The 21,468-nt window shown below is 30.0% G+C and overlaps 1 protein-coding gene across 1 annotated transcript in view; it reads right to left on the bottom strand.

Annotated features, from left to right (window-relative positions):
• The window catches only part of LOC119681405 (homeobox protein araucan-like), a 158,436-nt gene that overhangs the window by 84,035 nt on the left and 52,933 nt on the right, over positions 1-21,468 (bottom strand). Inside the window, exon 3 of the mRNA XM_038094591.1 lies at positions 6,062-6,559. Coding sequence (XP_037950519.1) covers positions 6,062-6,559 — 498 coding nt within the window. The remainder of the gene's footprint in view (positions 1-6,061; positions 6,560-21,468) is intronic.

Here is a 21,468-nt window from a genome sequence, read left to right as displayed (position 1 = left end):
GATATCGCTAAGGACTACTAAGTCTGTATGTAGCTTACGGCTAGCGGGATTTACCTAACCTAACCAATTTCAATATATTGGCACTCAAATAGTTGTTGAATATTTAATAATGATACTTCGATAAATATCCTGCAAAAAAATGCTTTCAGTTTTCTTATAAAATTATTACAGAAATATGATAATAATGTTAAAAATTTGGAAATTTAGGCATAGTGTAACAATATATTTTTCTTGTTTAGTGTTTGGCAAAGCATTATGTAAAGATTAATGTTCGAGAACAATGTGTCTAAACTATTTATACACTCAAAAAATATGAGTATAAAATGTTTACGGAATTCTACACCATAACTGTCATTCTAACCTTACCTAACTACACTATACATATGGCTACGAAATTTTTATTTGTTTGAGTTACTTTGTATAATATAAAAAACTATCACTTTTAATGTAAAAAGAACCCAAAGGTAAACCAACAGATATCGATTTACTCTGAAATACGCACTATCTGGTTATAACTGGAGGCATATTGAGCTATAAAACTGAATAAAATTGGAATGCCAGCGATATTTAACCAAGAATCTTACAGTAAGATCAACGAGACTGTCATAAAGTCTCAAATGCCGTCCAGATCATTCACAAATCTTTGAATTATAATATTGATTTAATCAATGAAGAGCTTAATAACTATGCAAGTTTTTATCCTTTAATAGGAATAAAGCAGTGGCGTGGCGGATAATCTGATATTCTGGAATCATTTTTTGTGAGAGCATTGCAAATCTTTAGTCTATGCGGATATGTCAATAATAATTTAATCCTTAGAAACAATAATCCAGAGCGCGAACAACTTAATGTTTTCATTACACTAGTTAAAAAGCGATTATTATCTTCTCTGATGACAAAAGTTTTGAAAAATTTAAAAACTGAGCATCAACCATTATGATTTAACAGAGAAAATTTCAACGAAAATTTAGGTATTCAAAGGGTAATAATAAGTGAAACACCGTCGCGCAATATGACCACACTCACATAGGAGTATAAAAATTTGGCATTTTCTGAACTAGTAAAGATATTATAATAAAATTTTCTAAAACATGGTTTTTAAAATGGGCTTTCTTTTAAATGTATTTTGAATATAAATATAGGAACCTTTCCAAATTAAGGCCCAAACATGACCAACTTCTCAATTTTTTTGAATATCTGTAAAACTTTAATACCTTTACAATATAACTAAGGCTCGGAATGATTCATGGCATTATTTTCACTGCTAATCATTTATAATTTAAAAATTTTTTTTTTACTTTTACTGGATTATTTATAGTTATTACATATATAAAAATGTAACTTCAAACAAAAAATGGAAGTGATATGTTTATTAGTTCTTAAGTTATTTACAATTTTATAGAATTTTAGCGAACATTAGTTCTGCTTCAGAAAACCTTGCTTTGGGAATGCCACATCTATTAAGCAGTTTTACGTTCATATATCATTAACCTTTTTTCTAATGCGAATTAACACCGTAATACGAATTAATATAGATCATTTTTAAAATTAGAAAATAATTCGGAATATATAATTGGTTATATTTTCGAATTCTACATTTCTTTCTATATGATTTTAACATAGGTAGATAGATATATAGAATATATAGTTAATACTTATACTACTTTTATCGAATAAGCATTTTAGATAGGGAGTTGCATGACAGATATACACCTTTAGGCGAATGCCAGCTATTCACAAAGTAAATTTGTAATACTTAACTTTTCTTTTTCTGACTCTCAACTACTATAGAAGTCGCTAAAAGGACTACCTAGCCATATGAGGTCCTTTCTATGAGACTAAATATCAATTACTTACATTTATAACACTTATCTCTTCTTTTTCTCACTCTCAACTACTACTGAAGCCGCTAGAGGAAGATTCTAATTATTTGGGGTGCCGACCTATGTGAGATTGAATACCAATTACTTCATTTCGCAAGTGCATATTTATTTTAAATAATTAATTTATTTCATGTAATTGAATAGAGATATCTCGGCATCACGTTGGACAAACGATTCACATGGCTTAAACATGTGAAACAACTGAAAAGAATTAGCTGTGCCAAAATTCTTCATTACCTCCAACCGCTATTTAGAATCGAAAATCTAAATGCTAAGAACAGGAAACTGATATATAACCAAATAATTCATCCGTCACTTCTATATGGTTGTGTAGCGTTTAGCAAAGCTTCAAACGTTACTATTCACCAGCTAGAAATTGCACAAAGCTAGGGTCTGAGAAGACTTTTCAAAGTTCCATGGTACATTAGGTCGAATGACATCCTCAGGGACATCAAGATTGATCCCATCAAAAATACATAAAGGTTAGAGCCCTGAAATTATTTGCGAAATCTGACAGACTTATCAAATCTCAGAATGGCTCCTCGGGGAGGTATGCAGATCTGAGGTCAATGATTGCTTAGTCTATTGAAGTGATAAACAATAATCTAGTCAAGGCGCAAGGAGGGGTTTTGAAAAAACCTCGCAGTTAATAGAGAGTAAAAGTGCTCAAGTGCACTGACTCAGCTAGCCTCAACATAATTTAATGAATAGAGACGTGTGAATAAAATTTTGATAATAAAACAATAAAAACGAATTATCAGGTTTTTCAAGATTTAATAATACTAGAGAATCTCAACGATTTCATATATAAAATTAGCAAAAATCAAATGACGAAAATAGCAATAACCCCTGTAAATGCAACTGAACAACAATAACAACTAAGAGAACAACAAAAACGTATGCAAAACTAATTACAAAACTAATTTGTGACATTTTACAATAATTGTTGTCATAACATGAGCACACATCAGACTTCAGTTGCGACGTCGCTGCGGTAATTTAAGTCGAATGGAAAACAAAAAAAAGTGAAAAAACAAAAACAAAACCAAATGAAGTACATACGTATAAGCAAAGTACCAGCTTAAGTATATGCTAAAAATGAAGAAGAAAATGTGTAATACATTAACAAATTGAATTAAGTAGCTAATAACACAGCAACAACAATAACTATTACAGCAAAAATGCAAATAAATAATAACAAAAAGCGACATTCAAAACAAGAGCAGCAACAACAACAACACTACTAACAACGCCAATTACAACAATTAAATATGCGCTGAAGCATAAACATTAAACTTGCATACGTAATGAAAGAAAATGTAAAATGCAAATCCACAAAACCGCATCCAACATGAAAACAACACCACACCATACCAACGACCAAGCAACAACAATGCGAAAATAAAATGAAATAAAGTAATAATTAAGTTCCACTGTAAGAAGAAGAAAAAGTAGTAGTAATAGTAGTAGTAGAAGAAGAAGAACAACTAAGACTAAAAGTAGAAACTGCAGTTAAGTAAACGACAATAACAAGCATAAAAACACAAATAACAATAATAACAAAAGCACATGACATAAAATAATGAAAAAGATATAAAAGAGAAATGTAAGAAAACTAAAAACAGTAATGCACTCAAAGAGAATACGCATTCTAAAAGAACAACAAACAAACAACAAAAAGGAAAATGAATCCAAACAAAGTGAAACCACAGCAAAGTTCTTGTAAGAGTTAAGGGGTTTCAATGGCAATTCAAATAGCAATGACATTTTCGAAAAGTTTAAAGCAAAATGAACTCAATTAAAATTTACTCATACGCCCCATACGCTCAATCCGGCGAAAGTAAACGAAAGTTATTGTGCCATAATATGACAAATATATTATACATGCTATATAGATTATCAATATCGATACACAGTAGGTGTTATGATATTATCTTATCATAAGTTTTTCACATCAAATTTTTATCCACCAATTATGCTATGTTTTTGATAAATTGAAGAATTAAAATAAAAATTCTTAAGAAACTCATGTGTTTACAAATTTCATAAAATGTATAATATGATGGTCCCCGAACATTTTAAATCTTCTCCTGGCAAAAGTTTGGCACTAACACATAATATAAAACACATTTTCCTCTTCATCCTCAGAACCACAACCACAACAAAAATCATTATAGAGTAAGCCTAGTTGCATAGCATACCTATCTTTAATGCCGTAAATCCTCAGCACCGATACCGTAGTGTTAAGCAGGACGTTCTTCATTCAGTTTAGATCCAGTCAACTTAGAGATCTGGAGGACAAAACAAAACACTTTCTGCCAACAAATAAAACTTCTGAACGTCTTGGGAACCATATCAATGTCGAAAATTATAAGTTCGAAATTTTAAAGTACTTTGTTTATTTGGGAATCAGCGTAAACAACAAAAATAACGTCAGCCTAGAGATTCAATGAAGAATCACTCTTGCCAACAAATGTTACTTCAGGCAATTGAGAAATAAAGTTCTCTCTCGATAAACAAGAATCAGAAGTTGGACAATTTCTAATTTTGATGAGAAAGCGTTTGCAGCATTCGAAAGAAATGTTCTTCCGAAACTCTATAGTTTCTGACCTATACCGCGACGTTCACATAGTTAAGTGCATAAAAATTCAGCGGCTTCACTGGCTTGGTCATATCATGCACATGGAAAAAAGTACTCCAGCTAGAATAAAAGCAGTTAAGGCCATCTGGATCTTCGGTAGAAGGATCAGATGACCAACGATTTGGTGGCGGTCGATACTACCAACTGGCGACCGCAAGCAACTGATCGGGCTAGCTGATGTAGGCTACTTGACGCGTCTAAGGACAACTCAAATTTGTAATGGCCAACTAAGTAAGTTAGTAACCTAGAGATCTGACATCAGGATTTGTTTGCCCAGCTTTGGCTTTATTCAGATATTTTTGTTTGATTGCCAGAGTAACTGTTGCAAGTGGGTTGTCAGTATATGCAAAGTGAATAGCAGGGACCATACTGTCTTAGTAAGCTCATCTGGCATACAATTACCCGAAATATGCATGTGTCCATAAGAGTGGGACACTGGCACGCCAAACAAACTAAAACTCAAAGCAATAGTATTTAAAAATATGAAATAAAAATATTGGATTTGTGTTACTTACAGTGTAAATAAAAGTAATCATCTACAAGATTCCTTTAATATATTGCTTAAATTATTTGTACATAAAAACCTCAAAATAGTTATTCATACCTTTATTATTAATGATGAACAAGGAAGAGTGGTAGAAGGCGGAAATACGAGGGGAGCGACTGTATCAGCTCATATCATATTAAAAGAAATAAACATTATATTCTCTCAATTTCATGAAGGAAATATATTTTTATAACTAAATACAAAACTGGACTCATAGGCACATGGAGCATGCATGCTCTACATGCAGTCTGTAGACCATTATGAGTAGTACTTTTGACGTCCAAGTTTAATTCGAGTGCCTTAATTTACTTATACATATAATATGTATACACATTTGAACACACGTTTCGAAAGGAACTGTGGATTGCTACTTTATCCAATATTGATCACAAATTTATTTTAAAATATTATTAGTGTATACATTTCAAAAAATTTGTTTTTTATACTTATAGCATTCTCTCTTTTAATAAACCGTTAACTTATATATGAAAATGAAGTTTAAAGAGTTTAAATCCTATTATTTTGTTATTTGATGAAAAGAGCATTATAATTTAAAGAGAATTGTTTTTGCGCTAAAGGGTAATCGACACATTTAACATATGTATTCGGCTGTTCTAAAAAATATGCTTCAAAAATATCCTTCAAATAAATGCTTCCAGGCTTTGTCTCAAAAATAGAGACAAAAGCTTGAGTTACTATCAGATATTTCTGTAATAATCCACCTATTACTGACTATAATGTTTTAATCATAATTATATTTAAGCACGCATATATCAGATTTTCTTGTAGAAGGAAACTTCAATAATCATAGGTTGTAATGCAATAACAAATTAAAAACTATTTCAAGACTGCACTGTTACAATCCTAAACAAATTATGAGTTCTTCCATTTCTAAACAGTATATAGGCGCTTTTTTTTAATAATATATTTATATATCTCATATTCAAAAAAAACAAAACTATATCTAAAAATAAAATTATTTTTACTTACCAAAGTCGAGTAGAAAGGTGCACTTTCCACGCCTATACTAGGATAAGGGTTCTGTTCTGTAGATGGATAAGCTGTACTATAAACACCAACACCAGCCGCTGATTGTATACGACCGTAACTACTTAACGCCAAACGTGTTGGATCGTACTGATAGGAACAAAAACTTTGTCCTGCTACCGATTCAGGCATTATCGTGCGACCATTATCACAGCAGGGTGGTGCAGCGGTGGTGGTATTCACATTAACCGCACATGCATAGGCAGCGGTACCACTGTCAATTGTATTGGTTGTGGCACCGGAAGATACACAAGTTGCAGATGATTGTGATGTGGGATCAGGCGTTAGCGTATCACTATGTGTACCAGCACCATCACCACTGCTAGTACTGCTGTCTGCACCAACGGAAGGAGGACTTAATGAAGGTGCATTTGAGGCGGCTGCTATTGGAGATTGCACTGCAGGGTTTGTAAGCGTTGTAAGAGAATTGCTAGACAGGAACTGCAAAAAATATAATAATAATTGTTTACAAATATATAGGAATACTTAAATTAAATTTAAAACATAAAACAGCAGATGTTTTAATATAAAATTACAAAAACTTGACTAAAAAACCTGTTTTCACTGCAAAAATTTTCTCTTAACTTTTCGTTTTTCGTTTTTGCAGTTTGCATGAAACGTGCTCGTTTCAATTTAAGCGATATTTTTTGCATAATTTTTTAAATAATTTATTTTCTTATATTTGATTCAATTAATTCATAATGAATTTTATTACCATGCAAATTGCAAATTTGCCAAGTTTATAATTAAACTCTAAAGGCGCATACAAAGGAATTCGCTGTAGCGTGAAACGGGTGACCTAACAATTTGTCTTATTTTTGCATAAAATTAATTGCATTTATAGGAAAATGTTTCGTATTTGTTTCTAATAGAGAAATTTATTATTTTGTTATTTTAACAATAAGTTTATTTTTTCATTTTATTGGTTTTTTTGTGGCAAATAATAAACATTATTTGGTAGAGATTGTTGTACCCAATTACCCTTGCGCGACAAGTGACTAGCAGCGAGTGGCACTGCAAGAGCCAATATCGTAAATCCATCACGGGTGAAAATTGTGACAGTCTTTGACAAATTTTAAGTAACTCAAAAGAAAGACCGACACCACAGCAAACGTTATCTTTGTACAGGATTTTATACGCAAAGAGGGAGTTTTTTTTTAACCTACACAAAAAAAAACTTCAAATTACTTAATATAAGAATTGGTCATGCAAGGAAGTTGTTGCGGCCAATACTCAAGTAAAGGAAGGGCAGTATTCGTAAGGAAGTCATAAATTTAATAGGCATTTTGTATTTACCATAGGTAGTCGACATATCATACAGGGTGTTTTGTTCATTTTATAAATAATAATATATAATACATGACAATTACAAAAACTGAGTATATGACAAGAGTTCCTTTGTAAAGAATTCTTCAGTGAATTCTTAGTGACGTTCATATTTATCAATAAAACAGATTTCTTATTTTACTGGGTAATGTAAAACAAATTCACAGTTGTGACTATATGGTGTTGCTATCTATATACCTCGCAGCACTAATTCATTTCAGACCACATTTTTTTAAGGGCAATTAAGTTATGCGTACCATTTTCAAAGCGAATCATTGCAGGCAATGAACAATAGATTATATATGAGAATATCTAATACCTGCGATCATAGTCAAAGGCCATTTACCCTCCACAAACGTCTTCACAGTTCTTATTAACTGCAAACAAGCCTATGTTGAGTGTTTGATGAAAATAACAGTTTTGCGTCTATAACGAAATATTACAGTCTAGTGTTGCTATAATCCTCTACTGCTCACATTTCGAACTCTGAAATGAACCAATCAAGAACAAGCACCCATAGTTAGCCAACAAAAAAGGAAATGACAAAAATATGAAAGTCACCCACATCGTCACCCACTTTTAAGACTCGAAAGAAACTGACGAAAGTTGGTTGTAAAAGTTTTGATACATTCTACTATGACTACTATATGTTTCGGTCTCAGCAAAATTCGATTTATTATTTGTATTCAAATGGGCTTTGATGTATCTGGCCACTGCTCCAACTGTAATGATCCCTAAATAATACATTACAAGTGTCTGGTATGGAAAATCATATCACCCACTTAATTTCATCTAAACGAAAACTCAAGAAATGTGAAGATTGCACTTTAATTTCAAGTCTCAGTCAGGAAGGCTGATTCTGACCGAAATTTTTTTGATGAGAACTACTGAGTATGAATAATAATAACGTTTCATTCACTTGCATTGATTATAAAAATATAATTCAACTTGAAGTTCAACTTTACTACGATGAATTATCAAGATAAATACAAGCTTTGATATTATTACTAAACTATTCTCTAGGTGAGTTGTTATTATTTCAACAATATATTGAAATTTTTATTGAAATCAAGGCTACTTACTTACTACAAAAGTGAAGTAATGAAGTTAAAAGTTTTCCTAAATAATTTTTTAAAAAGTAGCACTTCAAAGCACACAGGACTTTCCAAAAATAGGTTTTTACGATGACGTTATATGTTAGAAATTATAAGCTTTTCAACTGATATTACGTAAAAATTTCATAATGTTTGGACAGAGAGAAAATAAATTGTTTTGTCAAAATAAGCAATTGTTATCCACTGTAGTCTCGTCAAAACTTATAATGTTTGGAACGAAAAAAAAGAAATTATTATATACAAGGAGCAATTTGTTTGTTTTACTTACTTAACTGACGCTAACAATTAATTCTAGCTTTCGGTCTGACATATTAAGCCTGTGCCCCATACGTACTTTTTGTAGCATCGTGGATTAGTGATTAGTGCTGCTACAACTTAAGCACTATACTAATGACACCACTTCTTTATTTTCTTTCTCAAAACGCCACTGCAAACTCATATATGTATTCTTAAAGCAACGACTTTCATTATAACGCAGCTTAACCAGTGAAGATGATGAATATGAATTTGCTAAACAAAGACATTGTTGCATTAAAGTTGGTATATCTCATGATTCATGCGGATATGGTAGTCAACGCCAACTTGTAGAAAACTAAAGATAATACCAAGAAGTTTACTCTCGAACTTTCCCATATATCGTTCTGTACCTATTCTTCTACCCCTCCATACAACCGTTTATCGTAAATAAACAACCTAGAGAAAGTAAGGTCGAGAGAGAGAGAGAGAGAGAGCAGTACGCACTGTGTTGTCCGTTTATTTTATTGGTTCATATGAAGAAATTCATTGTCTTGAAAGCTTCTTTAACTCAGATGTGAATTAACTGATTTTAAGTAATAAAAAATAATCAAAAATCAGTTTCGTGGTCATTATCGATAATTTCTACCCGAAAGAGTTTAATTAGACGCGCGATCGAAGGACACTACTGCGGTAAAAAATTTATTTCATTGTAAATAGTCGCATATGTTGGGGTAGATATATGTTATAATGTGAAATATACAACTTCACTTTTTTGGGCTTTAAACTCAAGTAAACAAGACATTACAGCAATAAAATATGATCAAAAATATAGGTCTCAATGTAACAATCTCGGACACATTAATTGACGGGAAACGGATATATATTTCCACGTGTTCACAGTTTATATAAAAATATCTCAATTAAATTCTTGTACTAAATGATTAATATAGTATCAATTCATGATGTTAATAATTATATAGCAATTATAACAATTAAATAGCACATGACTCCTATTTCTTATATCTTCTAAATAAGCCTCGAAGTTCCCAATATTTTACAAAGGCATAATTGAAGAGGGTGTTGAATTCATTTATATATGGTAGACATGGTTATCTTTATTACATGGTTATCAGAAGAGTATGTGATCATACATCCACTGCAAACATCTTTTCGTCAAGGTAGTAGTTTCATATTCAAGTGTGTAGATTGTAGTTACCACTATTTTTGAGCTATGCATCACTTCGTCATAGCATTCCTTGAATAATAATATGTTGCCAGTGTTAATGGATTCTTATGCGAATTGTGATTGACAGCTACTGGTTTATGGCATTGTCCTGTTGAAACAATATATTTTCATGGTGTATATCTTCATTTTCACACTAAACAAGTAGGTGATCATGTAGTTGTAGCAATTACATTGAAAAGTAAATTAGAGTTTAAATGAAAACATTATTGGAGAAAAAACCATTATACGTAGTGTAAAGTAACCTGAAATAGTATAGAGGATTTGAACTCAAAATACCTTCACCCTTTCATTAGAACGCTAAACTGTCGCACCTCCAGTCTAAATATTGTGCCTTTTAATGGATGCAAAAATTGTTCAATAGTAAAATCTATAAATTTCCATTACCACAGCTGCGTCGCTCTTGTTTGTTGACGTATCCAGCTACTAAAAGATAAACCTCATTACAAAATAAAAATTTAATCCGTAAAACAACTACTACAGAATCGTTAGTTTTGTAGTACGATTTTACAATTTTAACACATTAAACAATTGTTAAAGGATCTATATTATGAAAGCGCAAATCATGTACTATATATATGATATAAGAGAATTGTCTATTACGACATGCTTCAGTCTTAACAGTTACCTCGATTCGTTACTGTTCAAGGAAAGGTGAAAAGAACTCTTCAACATGAAAGGAGTTGTGTGCCATCATGATAATACCAGATCATCTCTAATGAGTGGGAACTCATTCCCAAAACTTGTTTGAAACGTATTGATACATGCACTACATAACGCGAACATTGTATCATGACTACTATTTGTCTCGGTCTCTGCAAAACTCTCATAGTTTTAAAATTAGCTGACCGAAGTGTTGCTAAAAATAACTAAGTCAAGTCTTTCGCTGACAACCATAAAAGTTCTACACCGATGGAATTGTTATACATTATTATTATTATTATTAAATATTAGTCTATGGTATGAATGCACCCCGACCTAAAAGATCTATTGCGTGTCTAAGGCCTCACTAAAACAATTCTAGATTATTTGTAAATATCGTAATTGTTGTGGGCTGGATTTTACCTATTTCATTTGGGACGAAGATCCCGCTTTCAAGGTAGTTTAGTCTACGTCTTGCCGCTGCTGGACAGTTGTATAGAATATACTCCGATGTTTCCTCCTCCTTATAATGGAGTCGACAGGTATCACTTTTTACCACACCTAAATTCGACATGTGGTAATTAAGTCTATAGTGTCCTATAAGAAGTTCAGTTTTGCTTTTAATATCGTTTCTGCTAAGGTTAAGAATACCGTCAACTTTGATGTGTTCAGGATCAATGAATCTTCTTGACTGCCGCATGCTTGTTTGGGCTCTTCAGTCTTGTAAATAATAATGACCAATATATACTTACTTAATATTGAATTTCAGAGAATAAGAGAACATTTTTGTTAAACAATATTTGAAAAAAACAGGGATAGCTTTATATCATACAATATATAATACCATTTATTATAAAAAATATATATGTGTATAAATATAAATATATATTTCATATAATATCTTCGAGATTCTACTAATAAATAGTTTTGGGTTAAAATTTTTTTTCAGTGTATGTTTAATAATGTATTTTAATAATTATTTTTTAATTAATTGTAACTTCTCTTCAATTTTCTTAAATAATAAAAACTTTGTGTTTTAAGGAGTGATACTAAGCGTTAGTGTATATTATTTAATTGTTCATAGCCATGTATATTATATTATAAAGAATAGTAACCTCCTCTACATATATTTACATATGTTTATTATACTTATACAATGTTGTACTTTTAAATAATAAATTTTATATATTATTTATTTATTTAATATGGAATGCATTTTCACTTTTGAAGTTTGCGTGACTTTTGCTATAAAATGAAAATTGCAACGCAGAACGCCTTCGATGTATTTACCGCTATCTGAGATACCAAATGAAATTTATAAAAATAAAAAAATATTTTATAAAAAAAATATATGTAATGCAAAATGTTAGCATAAAATATATAAAAAAAAAAAAATTAAAATCAAAAACATATTTAATAAAAAATTCATATTCATGAAAATTTTCCACTCTCAATAACAGAGAAAAACCCTTTTGACGTTCACAACTCAACTATCCGTCAACGCATCGGTTTGGAGTGTGGCGTTCGTTCTATTCGCTGCCGTTTGTATTCATTGGCTTTTGTGAAAATTACAACGTTTACGTCAGCGCTAGCGTCGCCTCGCCGATGATAAATGCGATAAGAAACTAATTTTACAATTGAGCGAAAGAGAGAAGTGTAGGAATTTTTAATTAGTTATGAACGACAGTTGCGCCTTGATATGAATTCATAAAATTAATATACAAATATGCATTAAATATTTAAAGATATGTGTATATATGTATGTGTATGCGTTTGTGTGCTTGTGTATATTTGTAGATTTGTGTCCGTCTGTATGTCTGTCTTGCTTTTGTGACTGCAGTAACATATTATCACTGAGCGCTGCATGCCGCACGCAGCAAGTGTCCAACAAAATATTGAAAAAAGAAATTTGCATGTTTCAAACAAAAGCGAAGAGGGGCAAAAGGATAATTTCGTATTGAGTTTTGTTGTTGTTGCATTGTTTTTTTTTTAGTTTTTGCATTTAATAACCTACACAAAACAAAAATTGTTAAGTGTGTGATAAATGTTTACTTTAAGGGCGCATTAATTTTATGCATTAAATTAATGCGCTTCCGTTGCGCCCGCTAAACTTTAAAATTGAATTTTTTTCTTAAAAATCTTTTGTTCACTAAAATTATGAGAACAAATTATATATGTATATATTTTTTTATATTAATTTATAATAATCATTTCATTTTTAAACGAGCTAATTGGTCAATAGTTAAATAAACAACTTTTAAAAAAATTTTTAAAAAACAAAAAAATTTTTACAAAATAAAAAATATTTATAAAATGTAATATATAACTATTAACCAATAAGTCCGTTTAAAAATGAAATGGTCAGAAAAAAAATTCAATTAATTAAAAAATAATATAAAATATAAAATTTTTGTTGTTGTAGTTCACTACTGTTCGAAAAAACCTCTTTATAAATATATATAAAAAAATGTATACATATATAATTTTAATGAATCAATAAATCTTATTTTAACTAATAAGACCGTTTAAAAACAAGATTATTATTAAAAAATGTTTGGTCGTTAAAACAATATATTATTAATATAAATTTTTTTGTCTAAAGTGACGCATACTTATGACAAAAAGAAACTGTTTAAAATTTTGAAGGGTTCGAATAGAAACGAGAAGACAAGGACCAAAATATTAGTTAGTTTATTAAAATTTGTCTGAGCATACAACGTGGTTAAACACGAGTAATCATCGCTTCTAATTTGACAAGCACGAGTTGTAAGCCTGGCTCTTGCAGTTCAAACAAATTATATACGGACTATAAACTAATTAAAAAGAAATTCAAAGATTTCCTAAGAACACTGATAGTGAGTACTTGGCAATATTCGAAACAGAGTTGTATGGTCAGCCAAATTTCAGTAAAATTAAATAAATTTTTGTGTTTGTCATTTCTTTCTTTGCTATTCGAAAACCCTCTTAATATTAAAAATAGCTTCTTTGTCATGATCAAGAAAGCATAGCTTTTTGTGCAACACTAATAAAGAGTTTAAAAATAAGGTTTTAATTTGATTCTACTATATAACGTTATAAACTGCTTTTATAACAACAAAAAGATAACATAATATCTTTTAAAAACTTTTTTTGGTCTGAAACGTTTACCCCTAAAATAAGTATAACTAATATCATCCCAATTTTAGTTTTGACAGGTTATACTAGGATAATGTACCCGGGCTATTACAATCCAAATTATTAAGTACTAGAATTGAACAGAATTGAAAGACTGTACACCTAAAAAGAGGTAAAAAAGGTATGAAACTAAGTGAAAATAGTTTAACAACCATTTCATGAAATCTCACCTCTAGGTCGCAATTAAATTTTAAACAAATTTTCATTTATTTTGTATTAATTTATTTATTTTTATTCTGAGTAAACAGAAATTTAAATGTAAACATAGAAAATGTTAAAATAATTTTTTTGACTAATAATGTATTTTAAGTAAGTATGTACTTTAGAAAACAACATGATGGGATTACCAATAAAACAAGTTGAATTAATTAAAAAATCATAAATTATTATAATTCTCATCAAACTAAATTTCTTCTCGTATATAGAAGGTTCTGGATTATGTATCAATGCATAATTTACAAGACATCAGCTGTCGAAAAATGGACATTATTTCTACCTCGATGTACATAATTTGTATAAAAAATCAAAATTTTAAAACTATTTCATTTCTACGATTAAGTAATTTATATAGTATTAATCGATGATTGCAAAACTTAAAAGTACAGTTATATAACAACTAGCTGTTTTTTTTAACTTCTAAGTTTTTGAACTAATTTAATGTGAATTAAAAGATGAAAAATGAAATATGTTGAAAGACATTAAATATATATATATATATAATATATTCTATAATATGAGCTCATTAGTACGTCCTGATTTATTTTTCCATTCTGCACTGACAGTTAAGAAACCTTTACTGAAATACTTGGTACTATAACAATAGCAGAAAACAGTGTATTAAAAACACTCTCTAAGAAAGTTTGAGATTGGAACTATCAAAGCAACTTAAAACTCAAATTTTTGCCGGTGATATTAACTTCATTTTTTAATTATTCACATAATATAATATTTATCGAGAAATAAATTCCTAAACAACGATCTTATATGATGAAACTAACATAAAAGTATTTATCTTTTCAAGTATTATCCAAATGAATGCTTCATGTGTTAATGATTACTTCATTACAAATGCTGAATCATATTAATGCGATATGAATTGCTTCCTTACTACCTTATTCTAAGGTATTCCATAGTTCATAGTTTTTTAAAACCATTGAGGATAACCATGCTCAAAAGAATCTCAAAAAAATAATCATAGATTCATCTGGTTGCCATTACTATATTTCTTGGTTAGCAATATATTTCTTGGTACATAACTTGAGGTCTTAAATACCAATGTCGAAAATATAAATACCGACGTATTTAACAATTTTGTCTCTTGTAAAGTTTCCTCATTTTTTAATGCTGTTAACTGACACTTCTATCTTTTTCTTCATATTTTTTTGGTTGTTTTTTGTTCTCGTTTTGAATGTTTGCTTTAGTGTTTGCTGTTTGCTTTATTGTTTGCTGTTTGCTTTATTGTTTGTATTGAGCTGAGCACTAGCTGCATGCTTGAGTGGAGTGAGATTGCTAACTTTATAAATGATATAAGTGTTAAATGGGAACATGAAAATATCAACAAGTTATTGAATACACTTTGTAAATAATGCATTTTTAAAATCAGTTTTAGTTAATGGTGTTAAAAAATATTCAATAATTAGCTTCACAACATCACAAGTCATGTTTTATGAATTAAAAAATAAGTTAATAATTGTTTGATTTCTCACCTTCCTTGTCAAAGTTCCTGTGTTGCCTAATATAGCTAAGTTTTATATTTCTGTAATAATTAATTAAAATATAAATTTCCTTTTTTATATACTTTAACTTTTCATTTGAGATCGTGTTCAATCATATCTTCATTTTTTAATTATTATTATTTTTTATAATTTTTTTTTTGTCATTAACTTCCACAGGTCTTTCCTAACAATATTTTAACTTTTTTTATTCAACTTTAAAGGACATTTATTTGTTTAAATAGAAAATCACATCTCTTCAGGCATTTTTACGACATTTTGTTGATGGTTTCGTAGTTGCTGCAGTTTCACGGAGTTCACTGATTAAATTGAAGTCCAAGACCCTTAGAAAAAAAACAAAGACATCAATCCTCACATTGTTCAATGCGCAACTTTTCTTTCTCGTTGACTGGATCCAATGTTGGAATTCAACATTTTTGCATATTCGTCTAAAAAAAAACTGCATCATGTGAGAAGGTGCCACATTGCTATGTGGTAAGAAAAAAAATTGCATTTTCCTGATTTTTTTCGTGACAAGCTTAGAAGTTGCACGTTTTTCATGTCGCAATCAACGATTGTGTGTTTTTGTCAAAAAATTTCAACAAAAAATATATAAATAAAAATAAAATCTTTGGACTCAGTTTAGTTTTCCGCAGACAACTAATTTTATGGCAGATACTTAAATTTATAATGCCAATAAGCAGATAATCGTATAAACATTCCGTGGCAACAAAGTATGAATCGCTTGCCTTTGCACTGAAATTATAATTATTATTAAAACGTTTGTCGCATTTATCGCACAAATGTTCAAATTGTTTATTCAACACGCTCTACTGGCTGTTTTTCTATCTTTTAATTAAGTGTTTTTGAGATACATTTCTTTATTTCGAATTTTTGGTCAAATTTGTTTTTCCTTTGTCAACAATTTTGAAGTGGCATAAGTGTGGCTCGAAGCCTCCAGTTATTAATCCGCTGACGTGCTTCCACTCATGGAATATGAAAAAAAACAAAACTTCGAAGATATAAAATAAACAAGATGCTTTATCGGGCACGCAGCAGGGGTGGATTTGTTGTTATGTGACTATTACTTCGAGCCTTTGTACTCATGTTTCGCTTGCGTGTTGCACTGCATTGTTTATGCAACTTCTACAAATAATTTTTTTCACTTCATTTTTGTTTTCAAAGTATTCGTTACTTTTGGTGGCGTTAAAGGTAAAATTAACTAAGTCACTATGTCACATAACCTTGAAGTATCTGCATAAATACAAACTACTAATACATACAATTTGTTCCAGACATGCAAAAATGATTATAGCTCTGAGTTTGAAATATTTTGGTGACAATAGCTTCTGCTGTTCTTCGAAAGGCTACTAATTACTTTATAAACAAAAATATTTTGAACTTCGCAAGTTATCAAAACATTCAATAACCGTCAAATCATCATACACTATTCTGAGAATTAAAGCAGAATAGCTGTACTTATACTGAATATAGTGTATTTGGAATAGAAGTATTGAGATACCATAAATACTGACAATAGATACTGATAATAGAAAAATTGTATTTACTTATGTATTGAACATTTTTTTAGTCAAAAAAAGGTGCATATTTTCACAACCTTATAATATGTTTCTCGGAGAAAGACATAATAATAGTATGACTGCCTTCAAATTTAGACGAATATTTCTGTCACATAATGTGGAGAAAAACAGCACTCTGTAAAAATGCATTTAATAATTCAAAACTAACAGTTAAGTTAGCCAACAAATGTACTAGCAGATATTATAAAAATTTTCTTGATGCTTATATATAGGACAAGTCATTTCTAACGACACCTGATATAACGACCAACCAGACTTAACGACCATTTCTGAAAGTCAAATGGATTTTGCCATATTATTATTATTCCATACTCCATTAGGAACTTAAGGACTCAACAAAAGTATTCCAATAGTTTATATTTCGTGCTATTTGTCTTAATTCATTAAACGATTTGCCAGTTTTATGAAGTATTGTTTTTCTCCAGGTCATTTTAAGTCTGACCATGCATCGGATTCTTCAAGGTTTCAGATTAACGCTGTTGGGGTGTAGAATTTTTTGTTTTTGTGTTTGAAAACTATTCAGTGGACTTGATTTTAGTATTTTATGGAACATTATTTTTTTAATATATTAATATATTCTTCTTTGAACTATTTCTTGCTTTATGATCATTTAATATATGGATAATTTAATTAATTAATATTAATTTAGCACTAAAAACTGTTATTTTGTTATCTAAAAACTTGAAAAAAACCACCAAAAAGACCAAAACATACAGGAACAAGTACAGTGATGACAAGTATATATGTTTAGAAATCGGAATTCACAACATAACAAATGAAACGTTAGAACAAAACGAATTAGTAGAATTTGACAATATCTATGAAAATAAATCATCAGAACGATTTTCGACAAAGTGCGAAGAGATATACTAGTTTACTATCATATGAAACGAGTACAATACAACGAAGACATTGTGATAAGTACTGTAAGTGTACTGGATTTATTAATTTATTATTTAATGTATTCAATGACAGTGCCAAGATTTGGAAAATTCATCAATTATCATTTATTTAGAAGGATCTTAACAATGAGTTGTGCTATAATCTTCTGAAAGACCTTTTACCAGTATTCCTAGGAACTTTTAAAAATTGATATTTGAAACTTTAAAAAATTAAACAAAGAGTAATTAAATTGATGCCGGTATATGAGTTAGGTTGATCTGACTAGACGTTAGCATGCATATCCTATCCTATATTTGGTCTTAGCGATGTCAGGTGGAGATAAACCTCTATACAAATATGTATTTTTATAAACCTATATTAGCAACTCATTATGTATATTACACTCCTTGGAATAGAAATATTTAGGAGCAAGAGAAGTTTGGAAATGCAATGGATTTATTTCCGATCTTTATACAATTTCGAAAATTAAAATTTAAATAAAAATAATACAATTATTTTTATAATTAATTATATTAAAATATACTTACTAACAGCCAGGCAGCTATAATGGCACTCAAGTTTTTACCAGGTGACATCTAAACTGGTATTGTAGAGCATTGACAAGCGGAACATATTTGCCTGGAACAATCAGGTGCACTAAATATGGATCGACGGTCATGCTGAAATCCAATGTAATGATATGCAGAGAAAAAGGATAGAGAACTATATTGGGAAGGGTTACCAAGACTATCAAAATTAGAGACTTACAACCTAAAACGCTTCTCTGTAGATTCACCGGTCACTTTATATTGAATAAAGACGTAACAAAGTTAGGAATGCAATCGATCTCAGACTGCAGATACTGTTGAGAAGAGAGAGAAAGCGGATACCATGGATTTAAAGCTAAAAAACATAACCCCCTTTACTATCTTTCATTAAAGAAATCGGATTTGAAGAAACAATCTAAGACGGTTAAGAAGCACAATAAATCTTGTACTATCCCTTATTCTAATAATTATAATAATAATAATATATTAAATGAATTTTCAATAACTAGCAATTGCTATCAACTTTCAATTATAAATAGTAACATATTGTAATGGCAATTACAAATAAATTATATTATTAAGCTAATTACTTAAACATTGTTGTCGAAGCACCTACTGGTATCTTGTAAAGTACATAAAAATGAAATAATGACACAAACAATTCCATGGGATCAGCGCCATCAATCCATTTCTCTTGCAAACGAACGTCTGCGAGTACATCATGTCCAGAAAAACAAAGACAACAATAAATAAAATTGCATCGATGAATGAATGATTTACGATGTTCTGTGGAAAACTGCTCCGAATAATTTATGTGAAAAATAAAATAATGTAAATTGTGCACAAATAAACAACAAATCAAAAGTAAAGATTCAGGACTCATATGAGTGTTTGTTGGCAAAAAGCAGCAAAATGTCCATCACACTTGCAACCAACCCACTGATTTAGTAAATTAACCAAGCTGCCTAAACTGGAAAAAGCGCTCTGGCAAGCGGAAAAAAAATATTGAATCCGAATCAAAAGAAAATTATAACCTCAACGTAAACTGGTACTGCAAAAACAGATTTTAAATAGGAATGCAGCAGAAAATATCAGAATGAATTCCCATCGCATGCTCGCATTAGTAGCCGCAGCTACTTGAGACGTGATTCCAATAATTTCGTGTGATATTCTCTGATCGTAGGTGCGCATGGCAGATTTTATGTTCACTTCGTTTCATCAGAATCGTTCTGCTGTGACTGCTGTGGCTGCTGTGAACTTTGTCTTGTCAATGCCAACTAATAAATCTACAGGAAAACAGCCCTACAGATAAGGACTTATTACGAATTCTCAGTGATTGTTTGTCAAAAATGTGCAATGGAATTATGACAGTTCGTTATGATTAGTCTGATGCTTTGCGAATGATACTCGTTGACAACTGAACCTGAACCGTACAGAACAGATGCGACAATCGTATGAGCATTAAATATGAAATGCTTTTCGATCCTAAAGCAAAAAAAATTGGATTCTCAAATCATTTTTTTTCTTTGTCCAGAAATGTAATTTAATTTTTTATAAGCAATTTATTTTTTTAATTAAAGTAGTGTAGAATTTTTTTTAAATAATTTGTTGACTTATTTGTTAATAAAATATTTAAAGCCCTTGTTTTTAATTAATTGAATTAATTATTAGCATTTTGCTGCTCTGTCTAACTGATATTTATTCAAGTCTTTCTCCTTGATTACAAGATAATTACTTTAAGTTCAATCAAGAACACCGATATTTGATAATAAAAAATTATTCATAAATTTTCTCTTTTTAATTAGTTTAATATATGTTTTTTTAAAATCGTAAATATTATAATTAAAAATTTGAATTATTGACTGGTAAAAAGTTATATTTTATTCATTAACCTTTTAATCGCTATATACTAAATTGAGTCTAAATAGTATTTAAATTTTTCATTAGAATAATTTCCTTAAGTAATTAAGTCATGTATTAAAAATTAAACATTTGTACATAAATTTTCTTATTATATTGTATTTATATTAAAACTGATCATTTTAATACTTCTTGCTCTAACATTTCATACAGACACTTAGTGAGAAAATGGGGATTGCAGTTTCTTAAGAGAGTTTTGCGGGTACCAAAACAAATAACAGTCAGATAGGGCTAGGCCCCAGCTTTACGAAGGATTTGTCAAAGTTTTCAAATTAAATGTCCTGCTAGAATTACTGTCACTATAAGCGATTTCAATTGTGATAGTTCTAATGGATTATCGCAGTATGATTTTTGTAGTTTTTCGTCTTCTCTTTGAATCCATGGGAAAGAGTAATTTCCAAAACTAAAAAGTGAATAACGTACTTCAGCGTGGTCGTATTAGTTAAGTTTATTAGGAGCTTTTTCATGAAAAGCGAACAATTACAGCCCGTGTCTAAATGTGTACTAAATGTTATTGCTAATCAGAGAACTTGTTTGAGTAGTGTGAACTGTTTCAAAGCAAATATTAGATGTAAAGAATATATAAAATATTGGAGAAGCCTCTCCACACGTGGTTGCAAACCTTCGACAGACCTTCGGAATAATTTAAATAAAAACATATGGTTTTTTTGCGAAATTTTACAAACACTAATAAAGAGTGTGTAACTCAGGTAATCATTTCCGAGAATCAAAAAGTAATCAACACAATCAGAAGACGAGGATTGTACTGTTTAAGGAATAAAGTTAAGACATCCTTGAGTAATGTACATTCGAAGAGGGATAATTTTAAAACAATATAATAATATATTATTATTTAATAATAATATTTCTGTCGTATTGGGTACTTACCATTTATATATAACCTTTACTATATACATATTTAAATTAATGCATTATATATACTTTTATGT

The sequence above is a fragment of the Teleopsis dalmanni genome, chromosome 1 (genome assembly GCF_002237135.1).
Source record: "Teleopsis dalmanni isolate 2A chromosome 1, ASM223713v2, whole genome shotgun sequence".
Taxonomy (NCBI): domain Eukaryota; kingdom Metazoa; phylum Arthropoda; class Insecta; order Diptera; family Diopsidae; genus Teleopsis; species Teleopsis dalmanni.
The sequence above is the reverse complement of the archived record's forward strand: the minus strand, read 5'-3'. Positions and strand labels throughout refer to the sequence as shown.